The sequence below is a fragment of the Diprion similis genome, chromosome 3 (assembly GCF_021155765.1).
Source record: "Diprion similis isolate iyDipSimi1 chromosome 3, iyDipSimi1.1, whole genome shotgun sequence".
Lineage (NCBI taxonomy): Eukaryota > Metazoa > Arthropoda > Insecta > Hymenoptera > Diprionidae > Diprion > Diprion similis.
In genome coordinates, this window is record NC_060107.1 from 11046899 (window position 1) to 11066111 (window position 19213).

General features: G+C 35.3%; 1 protein-coding gene across 5 annotated transcripts in view; it reads left to right on the forward strand.

Annotated features, from left to right (window-relative positions):
* The window catches only part of LOC124404226 (gamma-aminobutyric acid type B receptor subunit 2), a 160127-nt gene that overhangs the window by 115690 nt on the left and 25224 nt on the right, over nt 1-19213 (forward strand). For all 5 annotated transcript variants that reach the window (XM_046878185.1, XM_046878186.1, XM_046878187.1 and 2 more), the window contains exon 3: nt 8190-8357. In XM_046878185.1, the coding sequence (XP_046734141.1) occupies nt 8190-8357 (168 nt within the window). The remainder of the gene's footprint in view (nt 1-8189; nt 8358-19213) is intronic.

Below are 19213 nucleotides of genomic sequence, written 5' to 3' on the forward strand. Positions count from 1 at the left end.
ACTGAAACCCGAGGATTCTCCATTTTTTAATTTATATTACTCAACACATAATCTCAAAGTGTCTTACACTAAAAATCTGAAAAAAAAAATTCCATAAACTCTGAATAACTGACTTTTGTTCATCGAGTTTGAACAGTTTTGGCCTGTTGCAAGTCAGATGAAATATCTCACCATATTCATGTAAGGACAAATATGATCAGAAAAGAAATTCCGAGAACGCAGACTCGCATTAAGGTTCAATAAAACTTTAAAGCATGGTTTAATTTGTTGAGTCGGTTGGTTGGTTGGGCGACATGCGACACGCTAATACGTGCCAATTACCCGTCAGTCAGATCAGCTGTAGCCAATCCGTCTGGGCAAAGGGCAACGCGAATTTAATTGTCTTTGACATCCGAATTCGTTCCCTCGAGGGAATGTATAAGGCATTCCATGCCAACTCACCTGGATTTTCAAGCCCATTATTTTGAATTTAGTGATTCAAGTATCGCTGAGAGTGTCAATTATTTATTTTCTCTCCGTTGGGATCGGTTTTCAGTTAGTGACAGTTAGCTTTTTCTGTTGTCTTATGATTTTTAGAATTTTCCTTAAAAATTAACATCTATTTTGTTCCGATATCATTTCAGAATCATTCATATTATGACGTTTTTGCTTTAGAACGAAAAATAACTTTTTTTCTAAAACTTTCCGCGATTCATTTCGCAACCATATCAGATATTAATTATAACTTCGGAGTCAATGAAAGTGCCACCTTCTGCGGAGTCTAAATTAAATCCTTTCTATTTTGGCGTACTTTGAGTTTTATTCAGCATTTCGAGATTTTCAAAAATGACTCAAGCATCTCATGTGTAATGGCTTTTAGCTTGGAACGACGAGTGACGTCTACGGTCCAAACCAGAATAACGTACCAAAGTGACGAGAGAATTATTGCGAATGTTAAAACCGTGTTGAATTTCCCATATGGAACCTCGAATGTGCATTTGTCGAGGGAATTACGAACAGGGCTCGTAAACGGGATCCCCAAAGCGTTAAATAGAGTTCGTCGAGTGAGCATCAACGACGAGTTTCGGACCATTTCGTAGTTCTTCACCGTTGCGGCGTTAATTCCGTCGTTCTATTTGCAAATGCGGGCCCCGTCATCAGCCCAAACGAAATGGAAATCAACAACGAGCCTCCCAATCATCCGCTGTTAATTCCACGTTCCGACTCTGATCCTGTCTCGCAAGCTCGCCAGTGCCAGGCGAACCAAACCACAGACGCCTAGAGAATCAGCCCTTTGTGCTTTGCTCCAGTCAAAGCTGTGCATTCGATTCGATGCATCCGAGGCTCTCGCGAAACTCACGCTTAAGAGAATGCTACGATGGGTTTTTACCGATCGAGTTAAATGTCGCTTATTAGCTTCTCATTTTTGTTTTCAAAGAAATAAGTAGGGTGACCTGTAGGGTGTTGACGAATTTTTGCCACTCCACCCTCCAAATCAACTTCAAATAATTAGAAAACAATTATTGCCTAATTTTTTCAGATTTTTTATCTCAACTCTTAAGATAGTCCGATTTGTTATCGAAATTTCTTATGGAAATAACATGGGAAAAACTTTTTTTCTCAGTATATATTTTATTGTAAAAGTAATAATGTTAAAAAATAAAATTCTATCCGTAAGATTTTAGTAGGCATTAAAACTACTGTCTGGGAAAAAATTCACGTAATCAAAACCACGCAATCTCGACGAATAGCACACCTTCGAAATCTGTCTTTTTTGCATTCAAAGGAAGTGCAATTCGTCTAGATTTCCTGGTATCGTAATGTAAATTTTTTTACAAATAGTAGCACTAATTCCCACTAAAACCTCGTAGTTACAGATTTTTTTCACCATTATGACTCTTGTAACAAAATATATACCCAGAAATGAATGTGAAAAAAATAGGAAATTGTTTTCGAATTATTTGAAATTGACCTGGGGGGTGGGCGGTAAAAATTCATCAACACCCTCAATAAGGGACACTCTAATGACCTGTCACATAAAGTGAAGAAAAAGGGTCGTCCACCATATAGGATGATGATAAAAAAAAAAACTAACCTATCACACAGGGTGACAAAAGGTCATCGACCACATAGGGTGATTGCAAGTTTGGTTTGTCATACAAGTTGGCTGAACAAAGTAAGAGGCTATGCAGGATGACAGTGCCATAAGCCCTTGGTATGAGGCAGCTAAGCAAAGGGGGTCAGCTTATCGAGGCATCAGCGATTAGCGAGAGCAGACGGCAGAGCGCATGCGCAGACGATAGCCGAGCGCATGCGCTGACGACAGTCGAACGCTTCTGGAGGGAGGAGAGGGGAGAAAATTTCCGGGGCAAGTGGCGGGAGTGATCAGCGCTCAGAGGACAGTCGCAATACAAATTTATTACGAAGCAGAGCTTGAAATGAAACTGCGGAGCGATTAAATAAGCTTGGGTCTTATCTCCTTTCGCTGACGCACGGATCGAGCCATTAACAGAACTGATTTGATTTTTTCTTTGATCGATCGAGTACCTACTTGATCAATTATTTGAATAACAAGATTACAAAAAGTAAAATACATAATGGATTTAAATGAAAGTTGGTACCGTCAGGTTTTCTCAGTCGTTAATCACGAATCCAAACTCACTTTTGCGAAACTTAAATTTGACGTATTCAATAAGCTGCAAAAAAAAAAAAAACCAATAACATTTGGATTTTGAAGAAAATTTGTACTCGTCGGTTTGTTGGGTGATCGCTGATCGTGAATCTGAAGTCAGACTGGAAAATCAAGAACAGCGATCCAATATGGTAGAAAAAAATCTAAAAATATTTCGATTTTGGTAGAAATTTGTCCGCGTAAGTTCTTTGGGTCTCACATAACGAAGCCACGGTCAGATTTCTAAAATTTGCAATGGTGGATCCATTATAGTGGTTCAAATAAAATAAAAAATCGTCATATTTTCATGTAATATGGTATCCCAGGGCTTTAAAATCGCTGATCACGAATCTGGATTTGCAATTCTAAATTTGAATTAGATATTATTCTTTTTTTTCTATAAACTTGGAGCTTGCGGGGTAATTTTTTGCAAGTCTGAAGTTTATTATATCGCGATAAAATGTCTGTCAAGTTTGGTAAAATTTATACAAACGATCTGGAATTTGATGTCTACGAAATGTTTAAGGTAAAAACTCGACGAAATTTGAAATTGAATGTAGATTCATCAAGTTTGAGTTCCACTGACGTGTCTCCTTAACACTCGGGTCAAAAAAGTTTCAAAGCAGAAACGTAACGAACCGAAGCTGATCAGACTACCATTGAAAAAATCGTCTCGACTGAATAATAACAAATTAAACACCGAATTCCGACTCTAAATATTTTATTATGTTAACAACGCATCCATATAGAAGAAGACATGCATAATTATTTGAGTATTTTTACACTGAAAGATAATTCATACAATTTATCAGATTTTTATGAACAATATATTTGGTTACTAGATTCTTTATCCTTTCAAGGTGATCTGAAATGACAATTTTTCATAATTTTATTTACTTCTTTTCTCTTTAATTCTCATTAAAAATCCACAACAATTGTAAAGATTTGATAAATACTGCGAAATCCGCGACTATCTCGTGATGAAATGATGAGAAAAGTCTTGATTTAAAGCTCAGAAATTTTCTTCTCATGTTTTGCAAGGTAATTGCGAGATTTGCGGCGTTGGTTTGATTATTATCGTCTCCTTCAAGTTATTGTTTCACATCTCTGAAGGGGAATGAAAGAGACATTTTCTGGGCTGTAAATTAAGGAAACCGTAGATTTCGGAGGAGTCGAACTTCTGGGGCTGCGCCGCTGGGATTGTTCGGGGCTTTTCGATTTCCTGGGAATTGTCTACACTTTGCAGAGAGGATAGTTTACGACTTCGGGCAATTCGGATCGCTTCGCCGTCGATAAACCTTTGACTTGGAATAACTGTATTTGACCCCACGAATAACATCATTTCTGCGGAAATTCGAGCTCCGATGATAAACGTCATCGAGTCGTATATAGATCAGCCACAGATTATCTTTTCCGGCGAAATATTTGTTCGGAAATTTTAAGATTCTACAGGAATTCACAAATTTCTACAATCATTTGATAAGAATGAAAATTTTTCTGTTTTTTTTTTTTTAAATATCTCAGAAACTCTAATCATTTTCACTTTTCATTATTTCTATATTTATAGTAATTTTTGTGCAGAAAATTGATTTCGACAAATTTGTAGAAGACTCTTGACATTTCTTGAAAATTTTTCGAAATTTTTCACAATCCTAGTTCTATTAAAGGTATTCTTTCACAGATATGTCCAAATTTCTTTGACAGAATTTTCGAAACGTAAAACGATCTGTTTCATAAAAATCATCCAACTTTTTTCATAATTTCATCCAATAAATTTTTATGAAGCGAACAGAACTCCGACAGTTTGTTCAAATTTATGATACTAAAAAGATCTTAAAGAAATTTTTAATCTTTAAAAAACATGATGTATTTAGGAGAAATTTTTAAAAACAAAATGGTCAAACGTTTCTGCGAATTTTCACTATCGAGTTTCGACGGTAAAATCTCAACTCATTAATTTCTTAAGTGTATAACCATTGCCGTGAAATATCAAAACACACGTCTCGGTGTTTGCAGATCTGTAGATAAGACAAGGGAAATTAATGCTACCACCTCGCGTATTTTTGACATGCTAGGCGACAGGTTTATTTTGTAATACCGCGATTATAATCTGCGAACAGTATCAATTAACGGTTATGTTGATCCCAATCATCGCGGGTTTCGAAGATTTTCAAGTCGACGAATACGGTGATCCATTAAGCATAACCGCACCTTTAATAAGAAACACTTTACGAGCTATGCTTGGAAAGATTTTCAAAACTCACTTCCCCTAATTCGAGATCTGTAAAATTGATGATAATAAAACGTGCAAATCAAGTTAACTCTACAAACATCTCAGGAAATTCAAACCCAAGTGAACTAATTTTCTCGAAGTTTGTTCTCTTTGAAAACTTTTTCATCCAAATGAACAAATTATACGCGAAGAGAAACAATCAGACATTCCGAATGAAGATGCGCTGGACCTGAATCGTTTATTTTCACGAAAATTTCTTTGCTTCTCCCCCCATTTTCCATCGGGAATTTTTTTTTTTTTACACTCCAAGCTCAAAATATGTATACACCGAGTGGATTCACCAGCACGGCGAATAATGAAAACAGTTAGAAGTTGATTTTGGGCTCGCGTGCAGCCGAAAGCAGGTGGTAATTTCACGGTAGAAAGGGTGTTTCATGCGCGTATCTTAACATCTGCGGTGAACGAACGAGCATAGTAGCTGCACCAAAAGACTATATCCTTTGTCTATAAGCAGGATGTTGTAATTCTTTTTGTAGCCTGAAGAAATAATTTCGTACGGCTATAGCAAGATGCTCTCGCTTCTGAAATACAGCGTGGAACTCAGAGTTTGAACCTACTTTGTGCAAGTAGCACAAAAATGCAAAGCAATGTAGATAGCAGTGTACACTTGTCCGCACTAATTCTGAAACGGCTAATTTTTTTTGACAAGTTGGTTAGGTTGGCAATATTGGCAGAATCAGCCCGCCTGAGTTTTATGCAGAGTCAATTACCAATGACTGAATGGTTCTTCGTCTGCCACAATCCAAGAGCAGTTGTTTTCCAGTGTGACCAACCGTCATAAACGTAATCTCAAAAGTCACTAGCAGTCGTCTTCAACACCTACAGCTACCAAATTTTTAAGGTTATATGTACCGCGGCGAACTGTCGTCTAAATTTGTGACGGTTGGTCACCCTGGCAAACATTTTTTCTCGGATTATAACGTACGTTCGTTAAATTTTAATGATTGACCAACCATTCAGTGGTCAGAAATTCACCCTATAAATGCAGAGAATAAGAAAAAGAAAAAAATATTGAGCCCGTTTCGTGGCTAACTTGTTCAGAATCACTGCGACCAAGTGTACGCAGCCCCCCCCCCCCCCCCCCCCCCCTTTACTAATATTACACTTAATGGGTCTCGAGGGAAATGCGGGTCGCATTATCCAACGACTTATGGGGATTACGGCTCGCTGTATAAGGCATGTAGCCTTCCGAATTTGGAAGCTGGTGGCTTCGAGCAATATGTACATTATACCGAGCTACCCTTGAAGCTGGGAAGACGAGACAAGCCGGGATGAATAATGATGGCGCAAGTTACGCGTGTGCAGGTTACTGACAAAAGTAGGCAGGTGTCGTTCGTGGCTTTTCCGTCAACTTCCGAAGTAATAAAACCCCATCGACCGCTCTTTATACTTCGCTTTCTGAATTCAACGCGTGCTTTAGAAACTTGGTATTACAATAATGCGCTTCTTTTTCTCTCTCCCTGGAACATGTGCGATATTATTTATCCCACTTTTTAACCTCACACCGAGCGATTTGGAATAGCCAGAAATTCAAGGGAATCGATCAAGTGTGCGAATAAGTTCGATACAACGGTGTTACAAATTCTATTTTACACTCGGCGTGGGTTTGAAATACGTTGAATGTAAACGGGACACTAAAAATGGGACATTCCGATCGATATATGATGAACGAACCGAGATGGATACGTTAAAATTATACTCCCTTATAATTGGAGTGTATATAATTTTCTGCTAAATGGTTTCCGACATCTTGACTATGTTTGTAGTTATCAAATAATCTAGTTATTATAAATACTTTTTTATTCAGCGAGTGGTGGATATTTTTTCAGTTGAAAATCCATATTAAATGCTTCTCTTTACCTTTTACCATCTACCCTTCAGAGGTTGTGTACAATTTTTACGTACCTATTATAATCGTTTGGTCAGAATTCTTTGGTAATTAGTATTTTGTAATTATAAGCATGATCACAAACTAAATTAGATTTTTAATTACAAAACCGAATCGTAATTTATGTATTTTATTTTACCCTAATGATAAAGTGAAAATGTATTTGAGAATAGAGTTTAGATGTATTTTATTCGTGGATAAGTTACAATCAATCAAATTTGTTATTGCCAATTTTTAATTAAATAATTACAATTTTCTCCATTGCTGGTTAAGAATTAACTGCAACAAAACACGAAATGCATCCACTTTAATTAGACGGAATAGAACAGTGACGAGGAAGTTGAAAATAGAGAAAAAATTGATAACTATATTTATTATAATTACGTTGAGTGGTCGTGCAGCGAAAGATTGTTTATTATGCGGAGCAAAAATGTCATTCGATTTTACAAAATTCTCGATACAATTTATAAGGTGTTGTGCAGGAATTAGCGGTTCATATTGACCATTCTCTTCCGTTGTGTCTGCTTCACGTCACGTTATTTCTCCACTGTTTGTACGTATTTTTTCTTTCGCACATTTTTTCTGCTAATTGCTAAAACAACCCACACGCAACGCACGAATCAGATGGCGTGTTTTTGTGGATTGCGTGCGAGGACGTTGTGTCACGACACGCGGCATTATAAATTCATCCGCTACGACTTTTGCCTCGACGTCTATTTCGTCTTTTCTAAACACGTAATAATTAGCTGTTCTGTTACAATGACGAAAACGAATTTGAAATTTTCAACTACGGGAAATACTGGATTAGATCTAATTTCTTACATGTTACTTTTTTTATGGATTTAAAATTCGGGATTTTTTAAATTTCGACAAAGTATGAATTCTTGCCAAAAAAAATTTTGAAAATTTTTACCGTCTCGCAAATTTTTTCAGAACAATTCAAACCTCTATAGAAATTATACGTCAGAATTATACTCAGAATCGTTTCCGAAAACATGGTTGCATTTGTTTCAGAGACATTTTAGAGCTTTTTTTACCGGCTTATATTGATCCCAAAAATTCTGACTTTGAAATTTTTACAACCGTGAACAAAACGCCAGAAAATTAGTATCGCAGCACCTTCGTATTCTGAAGTCGATGTCGAAAAGCGGCCTGAAAATGTCTTAACACAGTATCTACGATTTGCAAGTGGTCATTACGAATCTTAAAAAAAAACTCAAAGAAAAATTGATACGATACTGATGCTAATTAATGGGTTATTACTAGGGTTAAGGTACCCAAAAAATGGGCCACAAATTCTATTCAGAGTTCAAAATTTTTCCTGTGATTCAACGACACTCTTATGAATTCTGTTTCAGCTGAGCTATGCGGATACACATCCGATGTTCACGCAGGACAGTTTTCCCAACTTCTTCAGGGTGGTGCCGTCGGAAAATGCGTTCAACGCGCCACGGGTGGCGCTGCTTCAGCATTTCAACTGGACGAGAGTCGGCACCATTTATCAAAACGAGCCAAGATACGCCCTGGTAAGTTAAATCAAGGCTAATTTCGAACATAAAAAGTCGGAAACTGTGTTTCATCCTACATACAGAGTGAATTGCTATAACAAACGAATGGTCCATCGTCTACTTTTAAAAAACTGTGTAAAAGTAATTCTTTTTTTTTCAAATTTTTTATCCTGATAATCACTCCCGATTGATTTTAACTCCTTGAAAGGACCTTTGGGGCATGGGTTAATATTAAAAATTAAAAATCAATTTTTAGTACTTCGAGTCAATTTAACTGGTGAGAAAAAAAAAAATTTTCAATCAACATTACGAGCCACCCTAATATAAGCGGTGAAAATTACCTTTGGAAGATACGAATATTTGAAATTCCGTGCAAAATTGATGTAAAATCGAATGAAAAAAAAAAAACAAATTTTCAAACGGCGTAGTTAATCAGGGAAATGATACGCTTTGGCTAGATCCTCTTTATTTAAAGGAACTTTAAGCTACATTTAGAATTTTCTACTTTGATGCTTCACGGTTCTAAAAACACACACAGCGCCTTTTGTTCACGGGCATCATTATGATGGTTGAAAATGCAACAACCCTCCTTCAATGCTTGACTCGAGAATGCTCGCTGCCTTGTTAATAAGCCTTAATTAGACGAATCCTGAATTCATAGAGAGTCCCGTGAATGGTTTCAGTATCTATTCACGGTTCGAGCGGATCTGCTTGATTACTTCTTCTTGTTCGTTGTTTTCTGCGGCGTAATTCAAAACTGAACAAACTTATTCAGTTTCGCAATCTCCTCAACGCGTACACTTGCTCGCAGCTTTTCATCGTATTTTTCTCATCTTTCTCTCAACACTTTATGAGTGTTAAAATAAATCTTGCTAATTCAGGATTCACTAGATACTTACTCGGTGTTTTAATTCCACTAATTCCTTGTTCAAAGAACCCTTTTTTTTTACAATCTCCTTGCGAATTTTTATAAAATTTCGCGGTTTGTTCGAATACAAGTAAAATCGGCCGCAAGAAGTTTCCAGGTCACAGAAAGTTGAAATAAATCCGATTACACGTGGCTCTGGTCGGTGTTTGATTATTAATAGCTGATGCATGTATCGAATTTCAAACATTTTTCCTTGTGTAAACCATGCGGTAATATTTATCGGATTATTTTTCGAAAACTTTTTTACATCACACTGAAGAACCGCGAAATGTTACATTAAAAGTTCGACAGACTTTTATCATTTCTATATCTATCCAAACATGTTCTTGAAATTCGAATATTATAAACGAGGATTCTAATTATCAGAGATTTTGTAAAAATTTCTAACAAATTCATAGATTTTACCAGATATTTGAAAGACGTAAAGGAACCTTTAATATAAAGACTCCAAACAATAGAAGTTTGTCAGAAAATTTTGCAGAACATTTCTTAAGAAAAGAAAAGTGAAAACTGTTTCCAACTCTGTTGACGACTTAAATATGAAATAATAAATAATGAATAAATTCAACGCAATTTTCTTCTTAAATTTCAATGAAAAAAAAACTCAGGAATATTTCAAAGTCGTCGTCAAATCTTTGTAATTAATTAAACTTATCCTTAACATTTGAATTTGAAGATATTTTCACTATTACGTAATTTAAAATAATAAAAATTTCCAAGGTTTTCAAAGAATATTATTCGTTGTCAGAATAATTCAGAAGCGTTAAAAAAAAAAAAAGGAAAGAAAAATTAGAAACACATTTTTCTACCTGAAGTTTTTAATCTCAGTTTGAATAGCGATGCTCGTGTGTAACCTCGTTGAATAGTTTCTGGTCGCTTATACTGGGTCAAGTTAAGGGTAAACTTGTTTCCCAAGGCCCATAACGATATGCCAACATGCGTACCTGTCGTGTGACGCATATGTCCGCATGCTTCAGTTATATTCGAGGAGCGTTGCCCTACTTTATTATTTCACCGCGAGCTTAAACTTTACTGCACATCGGTTGTTACCATCGATTTACGAAACAAAGATGCTATCGAAATGTGCATGACTTCCTCAATTTGATTAAATACGTTTAGTTTCGAGAAAAATCTAATAATATCAACCATAATAATAATCGTAGCCTTCCGATAAGGAACCTTAATATCCTTAAAACAATTCCATACGTATTTATTAAGAGATGAACCTTTTTATTTTTTTTCAATCCGCCACCATTTTGTAAATCTAAATTTGTTTATAAAATATTATAAGATATTTTCTCCAATATTCTATAAAAATTATCTCCATACATGATAAATTGTTGAAAGTAAAAATTTAAAATGGTTTTTTGGAAAAAAAAAAAAACTGGAAAAGTGACGCAACAATAAAAAAATTACTGAATTATTTTTAATTAATAACAGTAGCAAAATGTATGTCATTTTGGAAAATAGCTAACAGCAAATCGATAAAATAATATAACGAGTGTGACGACTAATTGATTCTCGATGGCTATGGGAGGGGGAAAAAATCTGTGTATTTCATGCGTGGGGCTGCAGGTTGATTACACAATTAGTCTCGGGGGATTCATATTGGCGTTTGACGAAGATGTATCGCTGTCAAAGTCAGCCGGGTGATTTTGCTCGATAATTCTAGAAATTTCATTCAATCAACCCGTTATATCAGGTTTCACAGTTCCGCGGGCTTCATGAATACAATCTACCCCGAAAAAACTGCGCCAGAATAACTTGCTGTCAGGAAATATTCAATATTTTGGAATTCGTGTGTCTTAAATTACAGCAGAGGCAAAATGAACATTAAACGATGCTCCGTGATTTTACTCAAACATTTGTCCATGCGAACTCACCGAGAATTTGACCTCGCCATTTTTAATCTCGATTCAAAATTTTTACAGGCAGTAGTAAGATTTCTAAAAATTATTATTTTTTTTTTCTTTATTTTTTCATGCAGTGGTTTTTTAATTATGAATATCAAAGATATTTTTCGTGACTTCAAGTTGTTTCAAATTTTGGAAGAATTCTTTGAATTTAATTTTAACATCGGTTTCACAATTGTACAGTAACGTTTTTTTTTTTCTTTTTGATATTTTGCATTTGAAAAATTTTGGATTAATAGTTCAAAATTTATTCTCTGTTTGTTTAAAACGATATCTAGGCTTTTGGGTATATCTATTTCGAATAAATTTCATCTTGATTAGCAGTCTAAAACACTTTCTGTAAAGTTGAAAATGTTCTGGAATTTTTACCTAATTTCCAAATCTATAGAAATTAGTGTTTTTCCTAAATCATAAATTTTCCAAATTTGTACAAAAAAAAAAGAAACATACAAGAAAAACAAACTATTTAATCGTGGAACTGATCTCGAAGTAATTGATAAAAGAAATCAGATTCTTGTTTTTTTTTTTTCTCGAAACTTTAAAAAATAATAATTCTACAAAAAATTCTTAAATATATTCATAACTCAAAAATTGCAGTATGAAAAAATACAAAGTGAGAAAATTGCATATTTTAGAACTGCTACTACAAGCCAAAAAAGTTTCAGATTCAATCAGAAGTGGCTAGGTAAAAACCTGATGGAATTCATATGGAATGCCTCATACGAGTTGCTCATTTTTATTCACTGAAATTCCATTACAGCTTATTAACCTATTTCACTAAATATATTCTCGACGATGAAGTAATATTAATAATAATAATAATAATAATAATTCCTAAAATAAGTCTGCAAAAAATTTCTGCATCTAGTCAATGCCACCGAGAATTTAGCTATAAAAAATCGCTGGCAGGTGTTTTCGAAAAAAAAGTCGCCTGCGGGTCGGTCTTAAAAAGTTAACGTCAGTTCCACGCGCCCATTTCGGGGTAAACACCCGTGTAAACTGCGAAAAAGGAGGAATTAGTAGTACCCGGTCGGTTTTATGGTTCACCCTAAATTACATCGAGTCCTTAGTTACGCTTAAACGACTAGCAAGTCGTTACCCAGCGCTAATAGCTCAAGGAAAATACATACACACCCGTAAAATTCTTGGGCTCAATGTCTGTTCTCGTCCAATATGAAGCGCCGCACGACAAAGTGCTCTATTTGTCAGGGGAACTCAATTTCTTGAGAGAGCGAAGAGAGGTTCAAATTTCCACAAATGTGAACCGAGTGCTCAGAAAAATGGAAGGTTTGTAGGATTTGGTAAACCGAATTGAATCGTCCAAAGAGAATAATTTTTTTTTTTTCTAAATTCAGATGAATGTATCTGAAGATATTTCTCAAAGAATATTTTCAATAAAACACGAATTATGAACATCTTTCACAAAAAGTTTTCATTCGCAAATCTGCCAAAATTAATTTTTTGCATGAAAATTAAGATGATTTTAGAAAATAATTAAAAAATGTCAGAATTATTATTCTTAGTAGATTCGCAGAATTTTCCATTTTTGCCAAGGCTTAAGGTCACGTAGTACTTCCACCCTTACCGACCGAGTAAACTCACCATTTTTCTTTCTATATTAATGCTTTATGTAATGCTCGGTCGGTAAAGGTAGGAATACTACGTGACCTTAGATAAAAAAAAAAACGATTTTTGGTAAAAACAGGTGTTGTTAGGCAGTTTTGTCATGCGGCCTTTCATACCAGCTTATAGACTGCGCCTTACCCTTCGACTTTTTTGGGGGCAAAATGGCGGTGAGTTTGCCATATTTCCCTCAGGCTTCTTCACGCCGCATCCCTAGATTATATGATTAATGCTGCAGGGTCTACCGAGTCTGTGTCCCGAAGCGATTATCACATTTCCGATCGAAGATCGTTTCCTGGAGATTATAATTAGTCCATACGGGCCATTCTGTGCCGAGTCGACCAGGTTTCGAGGAAAATATTTTCAGCTGTTCCATTCTCATCCCTTTTTGACGAAATATTTATTCTCGTGCATCAAAAGATAACGAATTAATTGAAAAAAACAACAAAAGACCTTCGATCGAGAGAACGATTTCAAAATCTATCGAGCAATAAAAAAAATTCTTAAAAGTGTTCAATATTCACGACCAAAAAACAACGAAATAAAAAAACGAGGATGAAAAAAAATCTACAGGACTTACTGTTAGTCCATAAAATTTTAAGGTTACGGTACTTTCAAATGCAACAGTGTCATAATTTAAAATTTTAAATATTCGGTTTCTCAAAAATAATATTACAGCTTAGCCCAAACTAGAGAAGTTCTATAACTCCTTTAGTTTTCGAATTCAATGGCGAGAACTTTTTTTGCTTTCTATTCTTACCTTTCTTCTTTACGTCGACTTCAAATGCAAATGAAATGTCAGGTTTTCTGTCAAGGATTCTGAAGAACCTCGACTTCTGCTCAATTGTTCTTTGAACCCGAGACACTGCTCGGTTCGATTAAGAACGAACTGAAAAAACTAGAGCCGTACTTACAATTATCGAATTCCGGATGTTTAAACGATGTAATATATTTTTACGACATGATATAATTTATTTGAAAGACGGGGAAAAGGAACCGGATTCGGGCTCGTAACTGTCAAATGATAAAACATGTATAGCTCTGCCCTTTGGAGGGTGATTCTTAAAGGTATAGACACAATACAACCTCACCGACAATGAAAGCTAACGGATATTGCTTCCGTTTCTCCGTTAGCCTTGCGCGAGGCATCGAAATAAAATATGCTCACCCTTGAAAGAGAAGAAGAGAGGAAGTGAACTCACGTCCCGGTAATACTTTGATTCAGCAACTTTCCCATTTTTTTTCATCCTTCTCACTTTTTTCATCATTACTTTTTTCTGCTCCTTCTTCTTCTACTTTTCTTTCTCTTCTACCTTCATCGTCATTGTTTGAGGCATCGGATGAAATCCAACAATATGCCACGCTGATACGACGCTTGGTTACGTTGGGATCAAATTCTCCTCTCGTAGCACCGTCACGGATACATTTCAGTGTCAATAGTTTTCAATACGAAAAAAATATACATTGACTTGCCGAACTTATCACAAATCATTTATCGCAACATCCCAGTCGATACAGATTTTCATTCCAGTTTTTATTCCGTTCCTTTTTAATCGGCCATTTTTTCAACACGTGAGATTTCTTCTTACATGATAATCAAATGTCACAATTTAAAAAATTCATCAGTTTCTGATACAACAAATCTACTACGATCAGTTGTGCAAAAACGTCTTGGTACGTCACTTTAAATTCAAAGGATTGAAAATCGGGATTTGTTGCAATGTTTCTGTTTTACATTCATGCCATTTACTGTCAAGTTGAGAAAGCAAGCATCGAGTATCAATATCAGTATACCTATTCAGAGATTTATCTATTCTGCACTTTCAACGAGAACGAACCGAATATATGAAACTTCTCGACGTGGTAGTAATGTGCTGGTGACAGCGGTGGGATATGACGTATTCTGGTAGTAAAGCTTCGTGGCTGCTCCCGGATAGAAGTGATAAAAAAAAAAAAAAAAGAAAAACTGTATCAAATATCGGTGAGCTCAATCGCTCGCCTTTTCCGAGGATCGTGGAAACAGCATAAAAACGCGAAACATTCGTTTCAAGTGCAATTTAGGAATATATTCAACTGGAAATCGTGTTCGAATCTCTACTTTTTATTTTACATCACGTTGAATAATTCTAACAGTTCCGACTGAATCCAACCAAACTTTGAATCGTCTGAAAAGGAATAAGAAAAGTGCACATTTCCAATAAAAAAATTATCGATGTCCATCCATTTTGGATCTTCTTCTTATTCTTCTTCTTCTTCTTCCAAATGGCTATTCCCCAATTGAGGACGTGCCAAGTCCATATTGGTTGCAAAGTTGAAACATTGATAAGAAGATCTTTTCGAAAAGCCCGTGAAAATGGGTTTTTATGAAGAAAAATAGAAAAAAATGATCGTGAAAAAATATGATTATTTTTAAATTTTCCACAGAATGATGTAGAATTTTTTCATTCGTTCGAATTTTTCGTCTCGACCTTCCTGGGTGATTTGATATTAAGTCGGATCACAGTGTAAAATTTGTCGCATATTTTTGAAAAAATTAACTCAAAAACTTTGGGTTCGGATAAAAAAGTTTAGAGTTCAATTATTTTGATGTCTTCAATTGTGAAAGTTTTACTCAAATTATTGATATCTTAGCTTCTGTTATTCGCGTTGGCTTACACTTATCTAGCAAAAATAGATTTCTTGAATCGAAATAATTCGCGAATTCGAGCTGTTAAAGTATAATTTTGTCCTGGAAATTTTCCAAGGAAATGGATCCTGTTATTCTGAGCTGCCAATCGGTGGGAAGAATTTGCGACGAAAATACGACTCAGTCTTTTATAACAACGGATCTTTGCTTTTTCAGGGCAGATTCTACGGATGTTTTCACACACGCGGAGACAATTTGCGGAAAACAATCCGTGCAATGTTTTCCTGGAATGAGAAGGACGCGATAAGATGTTTGTTTTTCGTGGGACACGCGAATTGCGGGGACCGCGGAAAACCATCTCTAAATGAAAGGATATATTCTCCACGGGTTTGGGGTATAAACGAGACTCCGAGAAAAGTGGGCCAACTTGCAATATCAGCGAGGGGTTGAAGACATCAAATTTAACGTCCGCCATCGCTTATACAATTGCCATCTAAATTCTACGTTTATCTACACGCTGATCCAAGCATTTCGAAAATGTCCAACTACTTCTTCGTTTCTTTTCCAGAATCCCCAGAATTTTTGCCCCGCGTTACCGGAAGTATTGTCACGTAACTGCAGCGTTCAAAATTTCGTATTTGTATTATTAAACAAGCATAAAGGAACGGAATCTTCTAAAACCTTAATTATTTTTTACCATCAGTTGATAAGAACACCTTCTGCCTTTTAAAAATTTCCACTCACGTCGTCATTTTTTTTCTATCATTCCGTGAATATCGGCCCCTTGTTACCGGAAGTATTGTCACGTGACTGCAGAATTGAAAAAATCTGTATTTGTGTTATTAAACAAGTATAAAGGATCGGAATCTTATAAAACCTTAATTATTTTTTACCGTCAGTCGATAAAATCACTTTCTGTCAATTATTTACAATTTTTGTTTTATTTTTCGTGCAATTTTGTACATGAAAATTCGTATCTTTGTACAATATTCAATTCGACGAAAAAATATATCAGGACAAGAAAGTTCTGATTTTCTATCGATTTTTGGAACAAGTTTTGAATTTTGCAATCAAGTTCACAAGGTTAATAAAAATAAGACAGAAAATCTGTTGAAAATTTTGTATAAAAGTAAAATTATACGTAGAATAGAAAAAAAAAGAAAACGGGGCGTCACGAGGTGGCATCGTAATTTTATCGAGTTCGTAAATTTAATTTATCGTTTAAAACTTTTTTTAACCCTCCCCTTATTCAACTCCAATCATTCACGTATTTTGCCAATTGCAAATTGATAGATACTCGAAATGATAATCATAAAAATAATCGTGTGGATTCAAAACTTTTTTCAAGAAAAAATGAATTCAAAACGTTCTTAGCAATACAATTTTCGATTTTATATGATTTTGCAAGATTTCAAAAAACTCCGAGAGTTCAAATGCATGGTTCATATGTGCAAATATTATACTTCTGATAAAAAATGCGGAAGAACTTCGTTCACAACAACTTTTGCCACGAATTTTGTCCACGATAAATCGATTTGCAATATTTCGTCCATCTCTTTATCCCTTTTTCTTTTGTTTTGCTGACTGAACTGCTTGTATTGATCGCTTCGAAAGTCGGAAATCCTTTTAACCGAAAGATGAAGAAAAATTTGACCAATCCAATTTCTATTGAAGAAAATTCGATCTCACTGGGTTGAAACTTTAAATCCAAGTTATCAGTCCGGATTCCGTGGACCCTAAATTGGCGGGAAAATCTCAACGGATTCACGCGTCCCTGAATTCGACTAGGAAATTGATTTGAATACTTTTTACATAAAAAATTTTGAAGCACATTCAACATTGTAATAATCCTATTTCATTTCTGTGATATTTATTATCGTGCAACGATTGTTAAGCTGCAAGTTGGTTAAAAGAAACTTTTTCCTTTATTGATAAATTCATTTTGAGACGTATTTTAGAGGAAATTTCAGGCGAATAATTTGTTTCAAATTTTGAAATTAATGAAACAATTGATTCAAGGTAACAAATAAATTCCGTAATTCCATGCTGCGTTTGATTATTGAAGCAATCTGCAATTATTGCGTGGAGATTTGATTTCACGATTGAAACCGAATTTTTCGAATTATTTTGTGTAATGACAACTAACCAACTTTGCCTAAAATAGACTAGAACATTTTTGTTTTTGATTAGTATGTAAAGTAATATTAGCAATTTTTTATGCCAGAAAATTTTATTCGTATAATTAATTAAGCATTTATCTGATCACAAGCAAAATTCGCGAAGGATTTGGCTGAAAATATTCGATACGTATGTTTTTACATTTGCCAAGTTTCAATTTGAATGGTAAAAAAGCTTTTTTGTGTTTTGATAACAATTCAATTTAACTTCGTGAAATTGAAGCTCTTCTGGAATCCATGGCTGAAACTGTAATTTTCAAAACAGTAATTCCAAAATGGCAGGCATCGACTCTGACCAAAAACCTAAATTCAACCAATTTCCATGAATATTCATTGCTACGAATTTTTTGGTTCACTGGTTTTGACTTCGAGCACCGAAGTAATCGATACTACTACAGAATGCCGGTTCCAATATGGCTGACAAACCAACAGCCTAAACCCCCAAAAAATCTATCAAAATTGGATTTGATTACAAAATAATGATTGATGTATGATAGATTCATGCTTTAAGTATCTCAATATTTATAATCATTTGAATAATACGCGTCCGTAATAAACTTAAGGGATTCTTCTATATTCAGACATTTTTCGCAAGCTTCTGGCATTCTAAAGTCTCTTTTTCCCTTACGTATGCGTAAAATGGGATTTTACGCTACGTTTTGCGGTTGTAAAATCCCATTTTACACACCGGTAAGTTCAAAATGAAAAAGGACCAAAATACCCCGAATCGTTAAGTCTTTTGCACTCAGAGTTGAGGTTAGGTTGCGAATGTATCGCCATGCGTTCGGTGCGCCATCTACCGCAGCAGAGAATTGACGTGTTGGCCCGCGTAGTTCAAAAAGAAGTCCTCAGGCATCTTATAATCTTACTCCTTGAGATTGACATTTTCCTTCTCCCATGAAACGTCCCTTTTGACGAAAACTGATAGATTCTGGAGGATATTTGTTCTCAGGTCGTACAGAATTCAAAGTAGCACCTTGAAAGCCATCAATATTTATCCATTTTGATACTTCACTCTTCGAGTGCGGCGCGGCACTTGAACCTCTTTTGTCGACGAGGCGATGCGATGCGATGTCATCTCACTCGAGACGAGCGATTGCCTCGTATACATGACGGTGTCGATCAGCCATGCATATTTGCGCGGGAAACGAGACCGTGATTAAATTGAATTCTCGCACTTGATGCTCTCCGGATGGATTTGAAAATCGAATGAAACATGCCCGTTTTACTCGCGATTGAACTTCCTATTCCTCTTCGCATTGCTTTGAAGAATTCTGACTTGAAAATGGACATTTCTAACGTTTTCCAAAAAAACATTATTCTCCATTTTTATGAACCAGACGCCTCCGCATGTCATTCAACGTCCTTTTTTTTACAATTTATCAACAGTGGAATATGTTTTCCGACTGTTATGAAAAACAAAAAATTCTGTATTATTTTTAGGGAAAATTTACTTGTTCTAATAATTTCTAAGAGATTTTAGAAAATTTTCAAGCGTTTTTGGAAAGAACTAGTAATGTTTTGGGATTCATTCTCTTCTGGAAATTTGAAAAATGATCGTATTTTTGTTTTTTACTGAACTAAGGTTTTAAAAATCTGGACATATC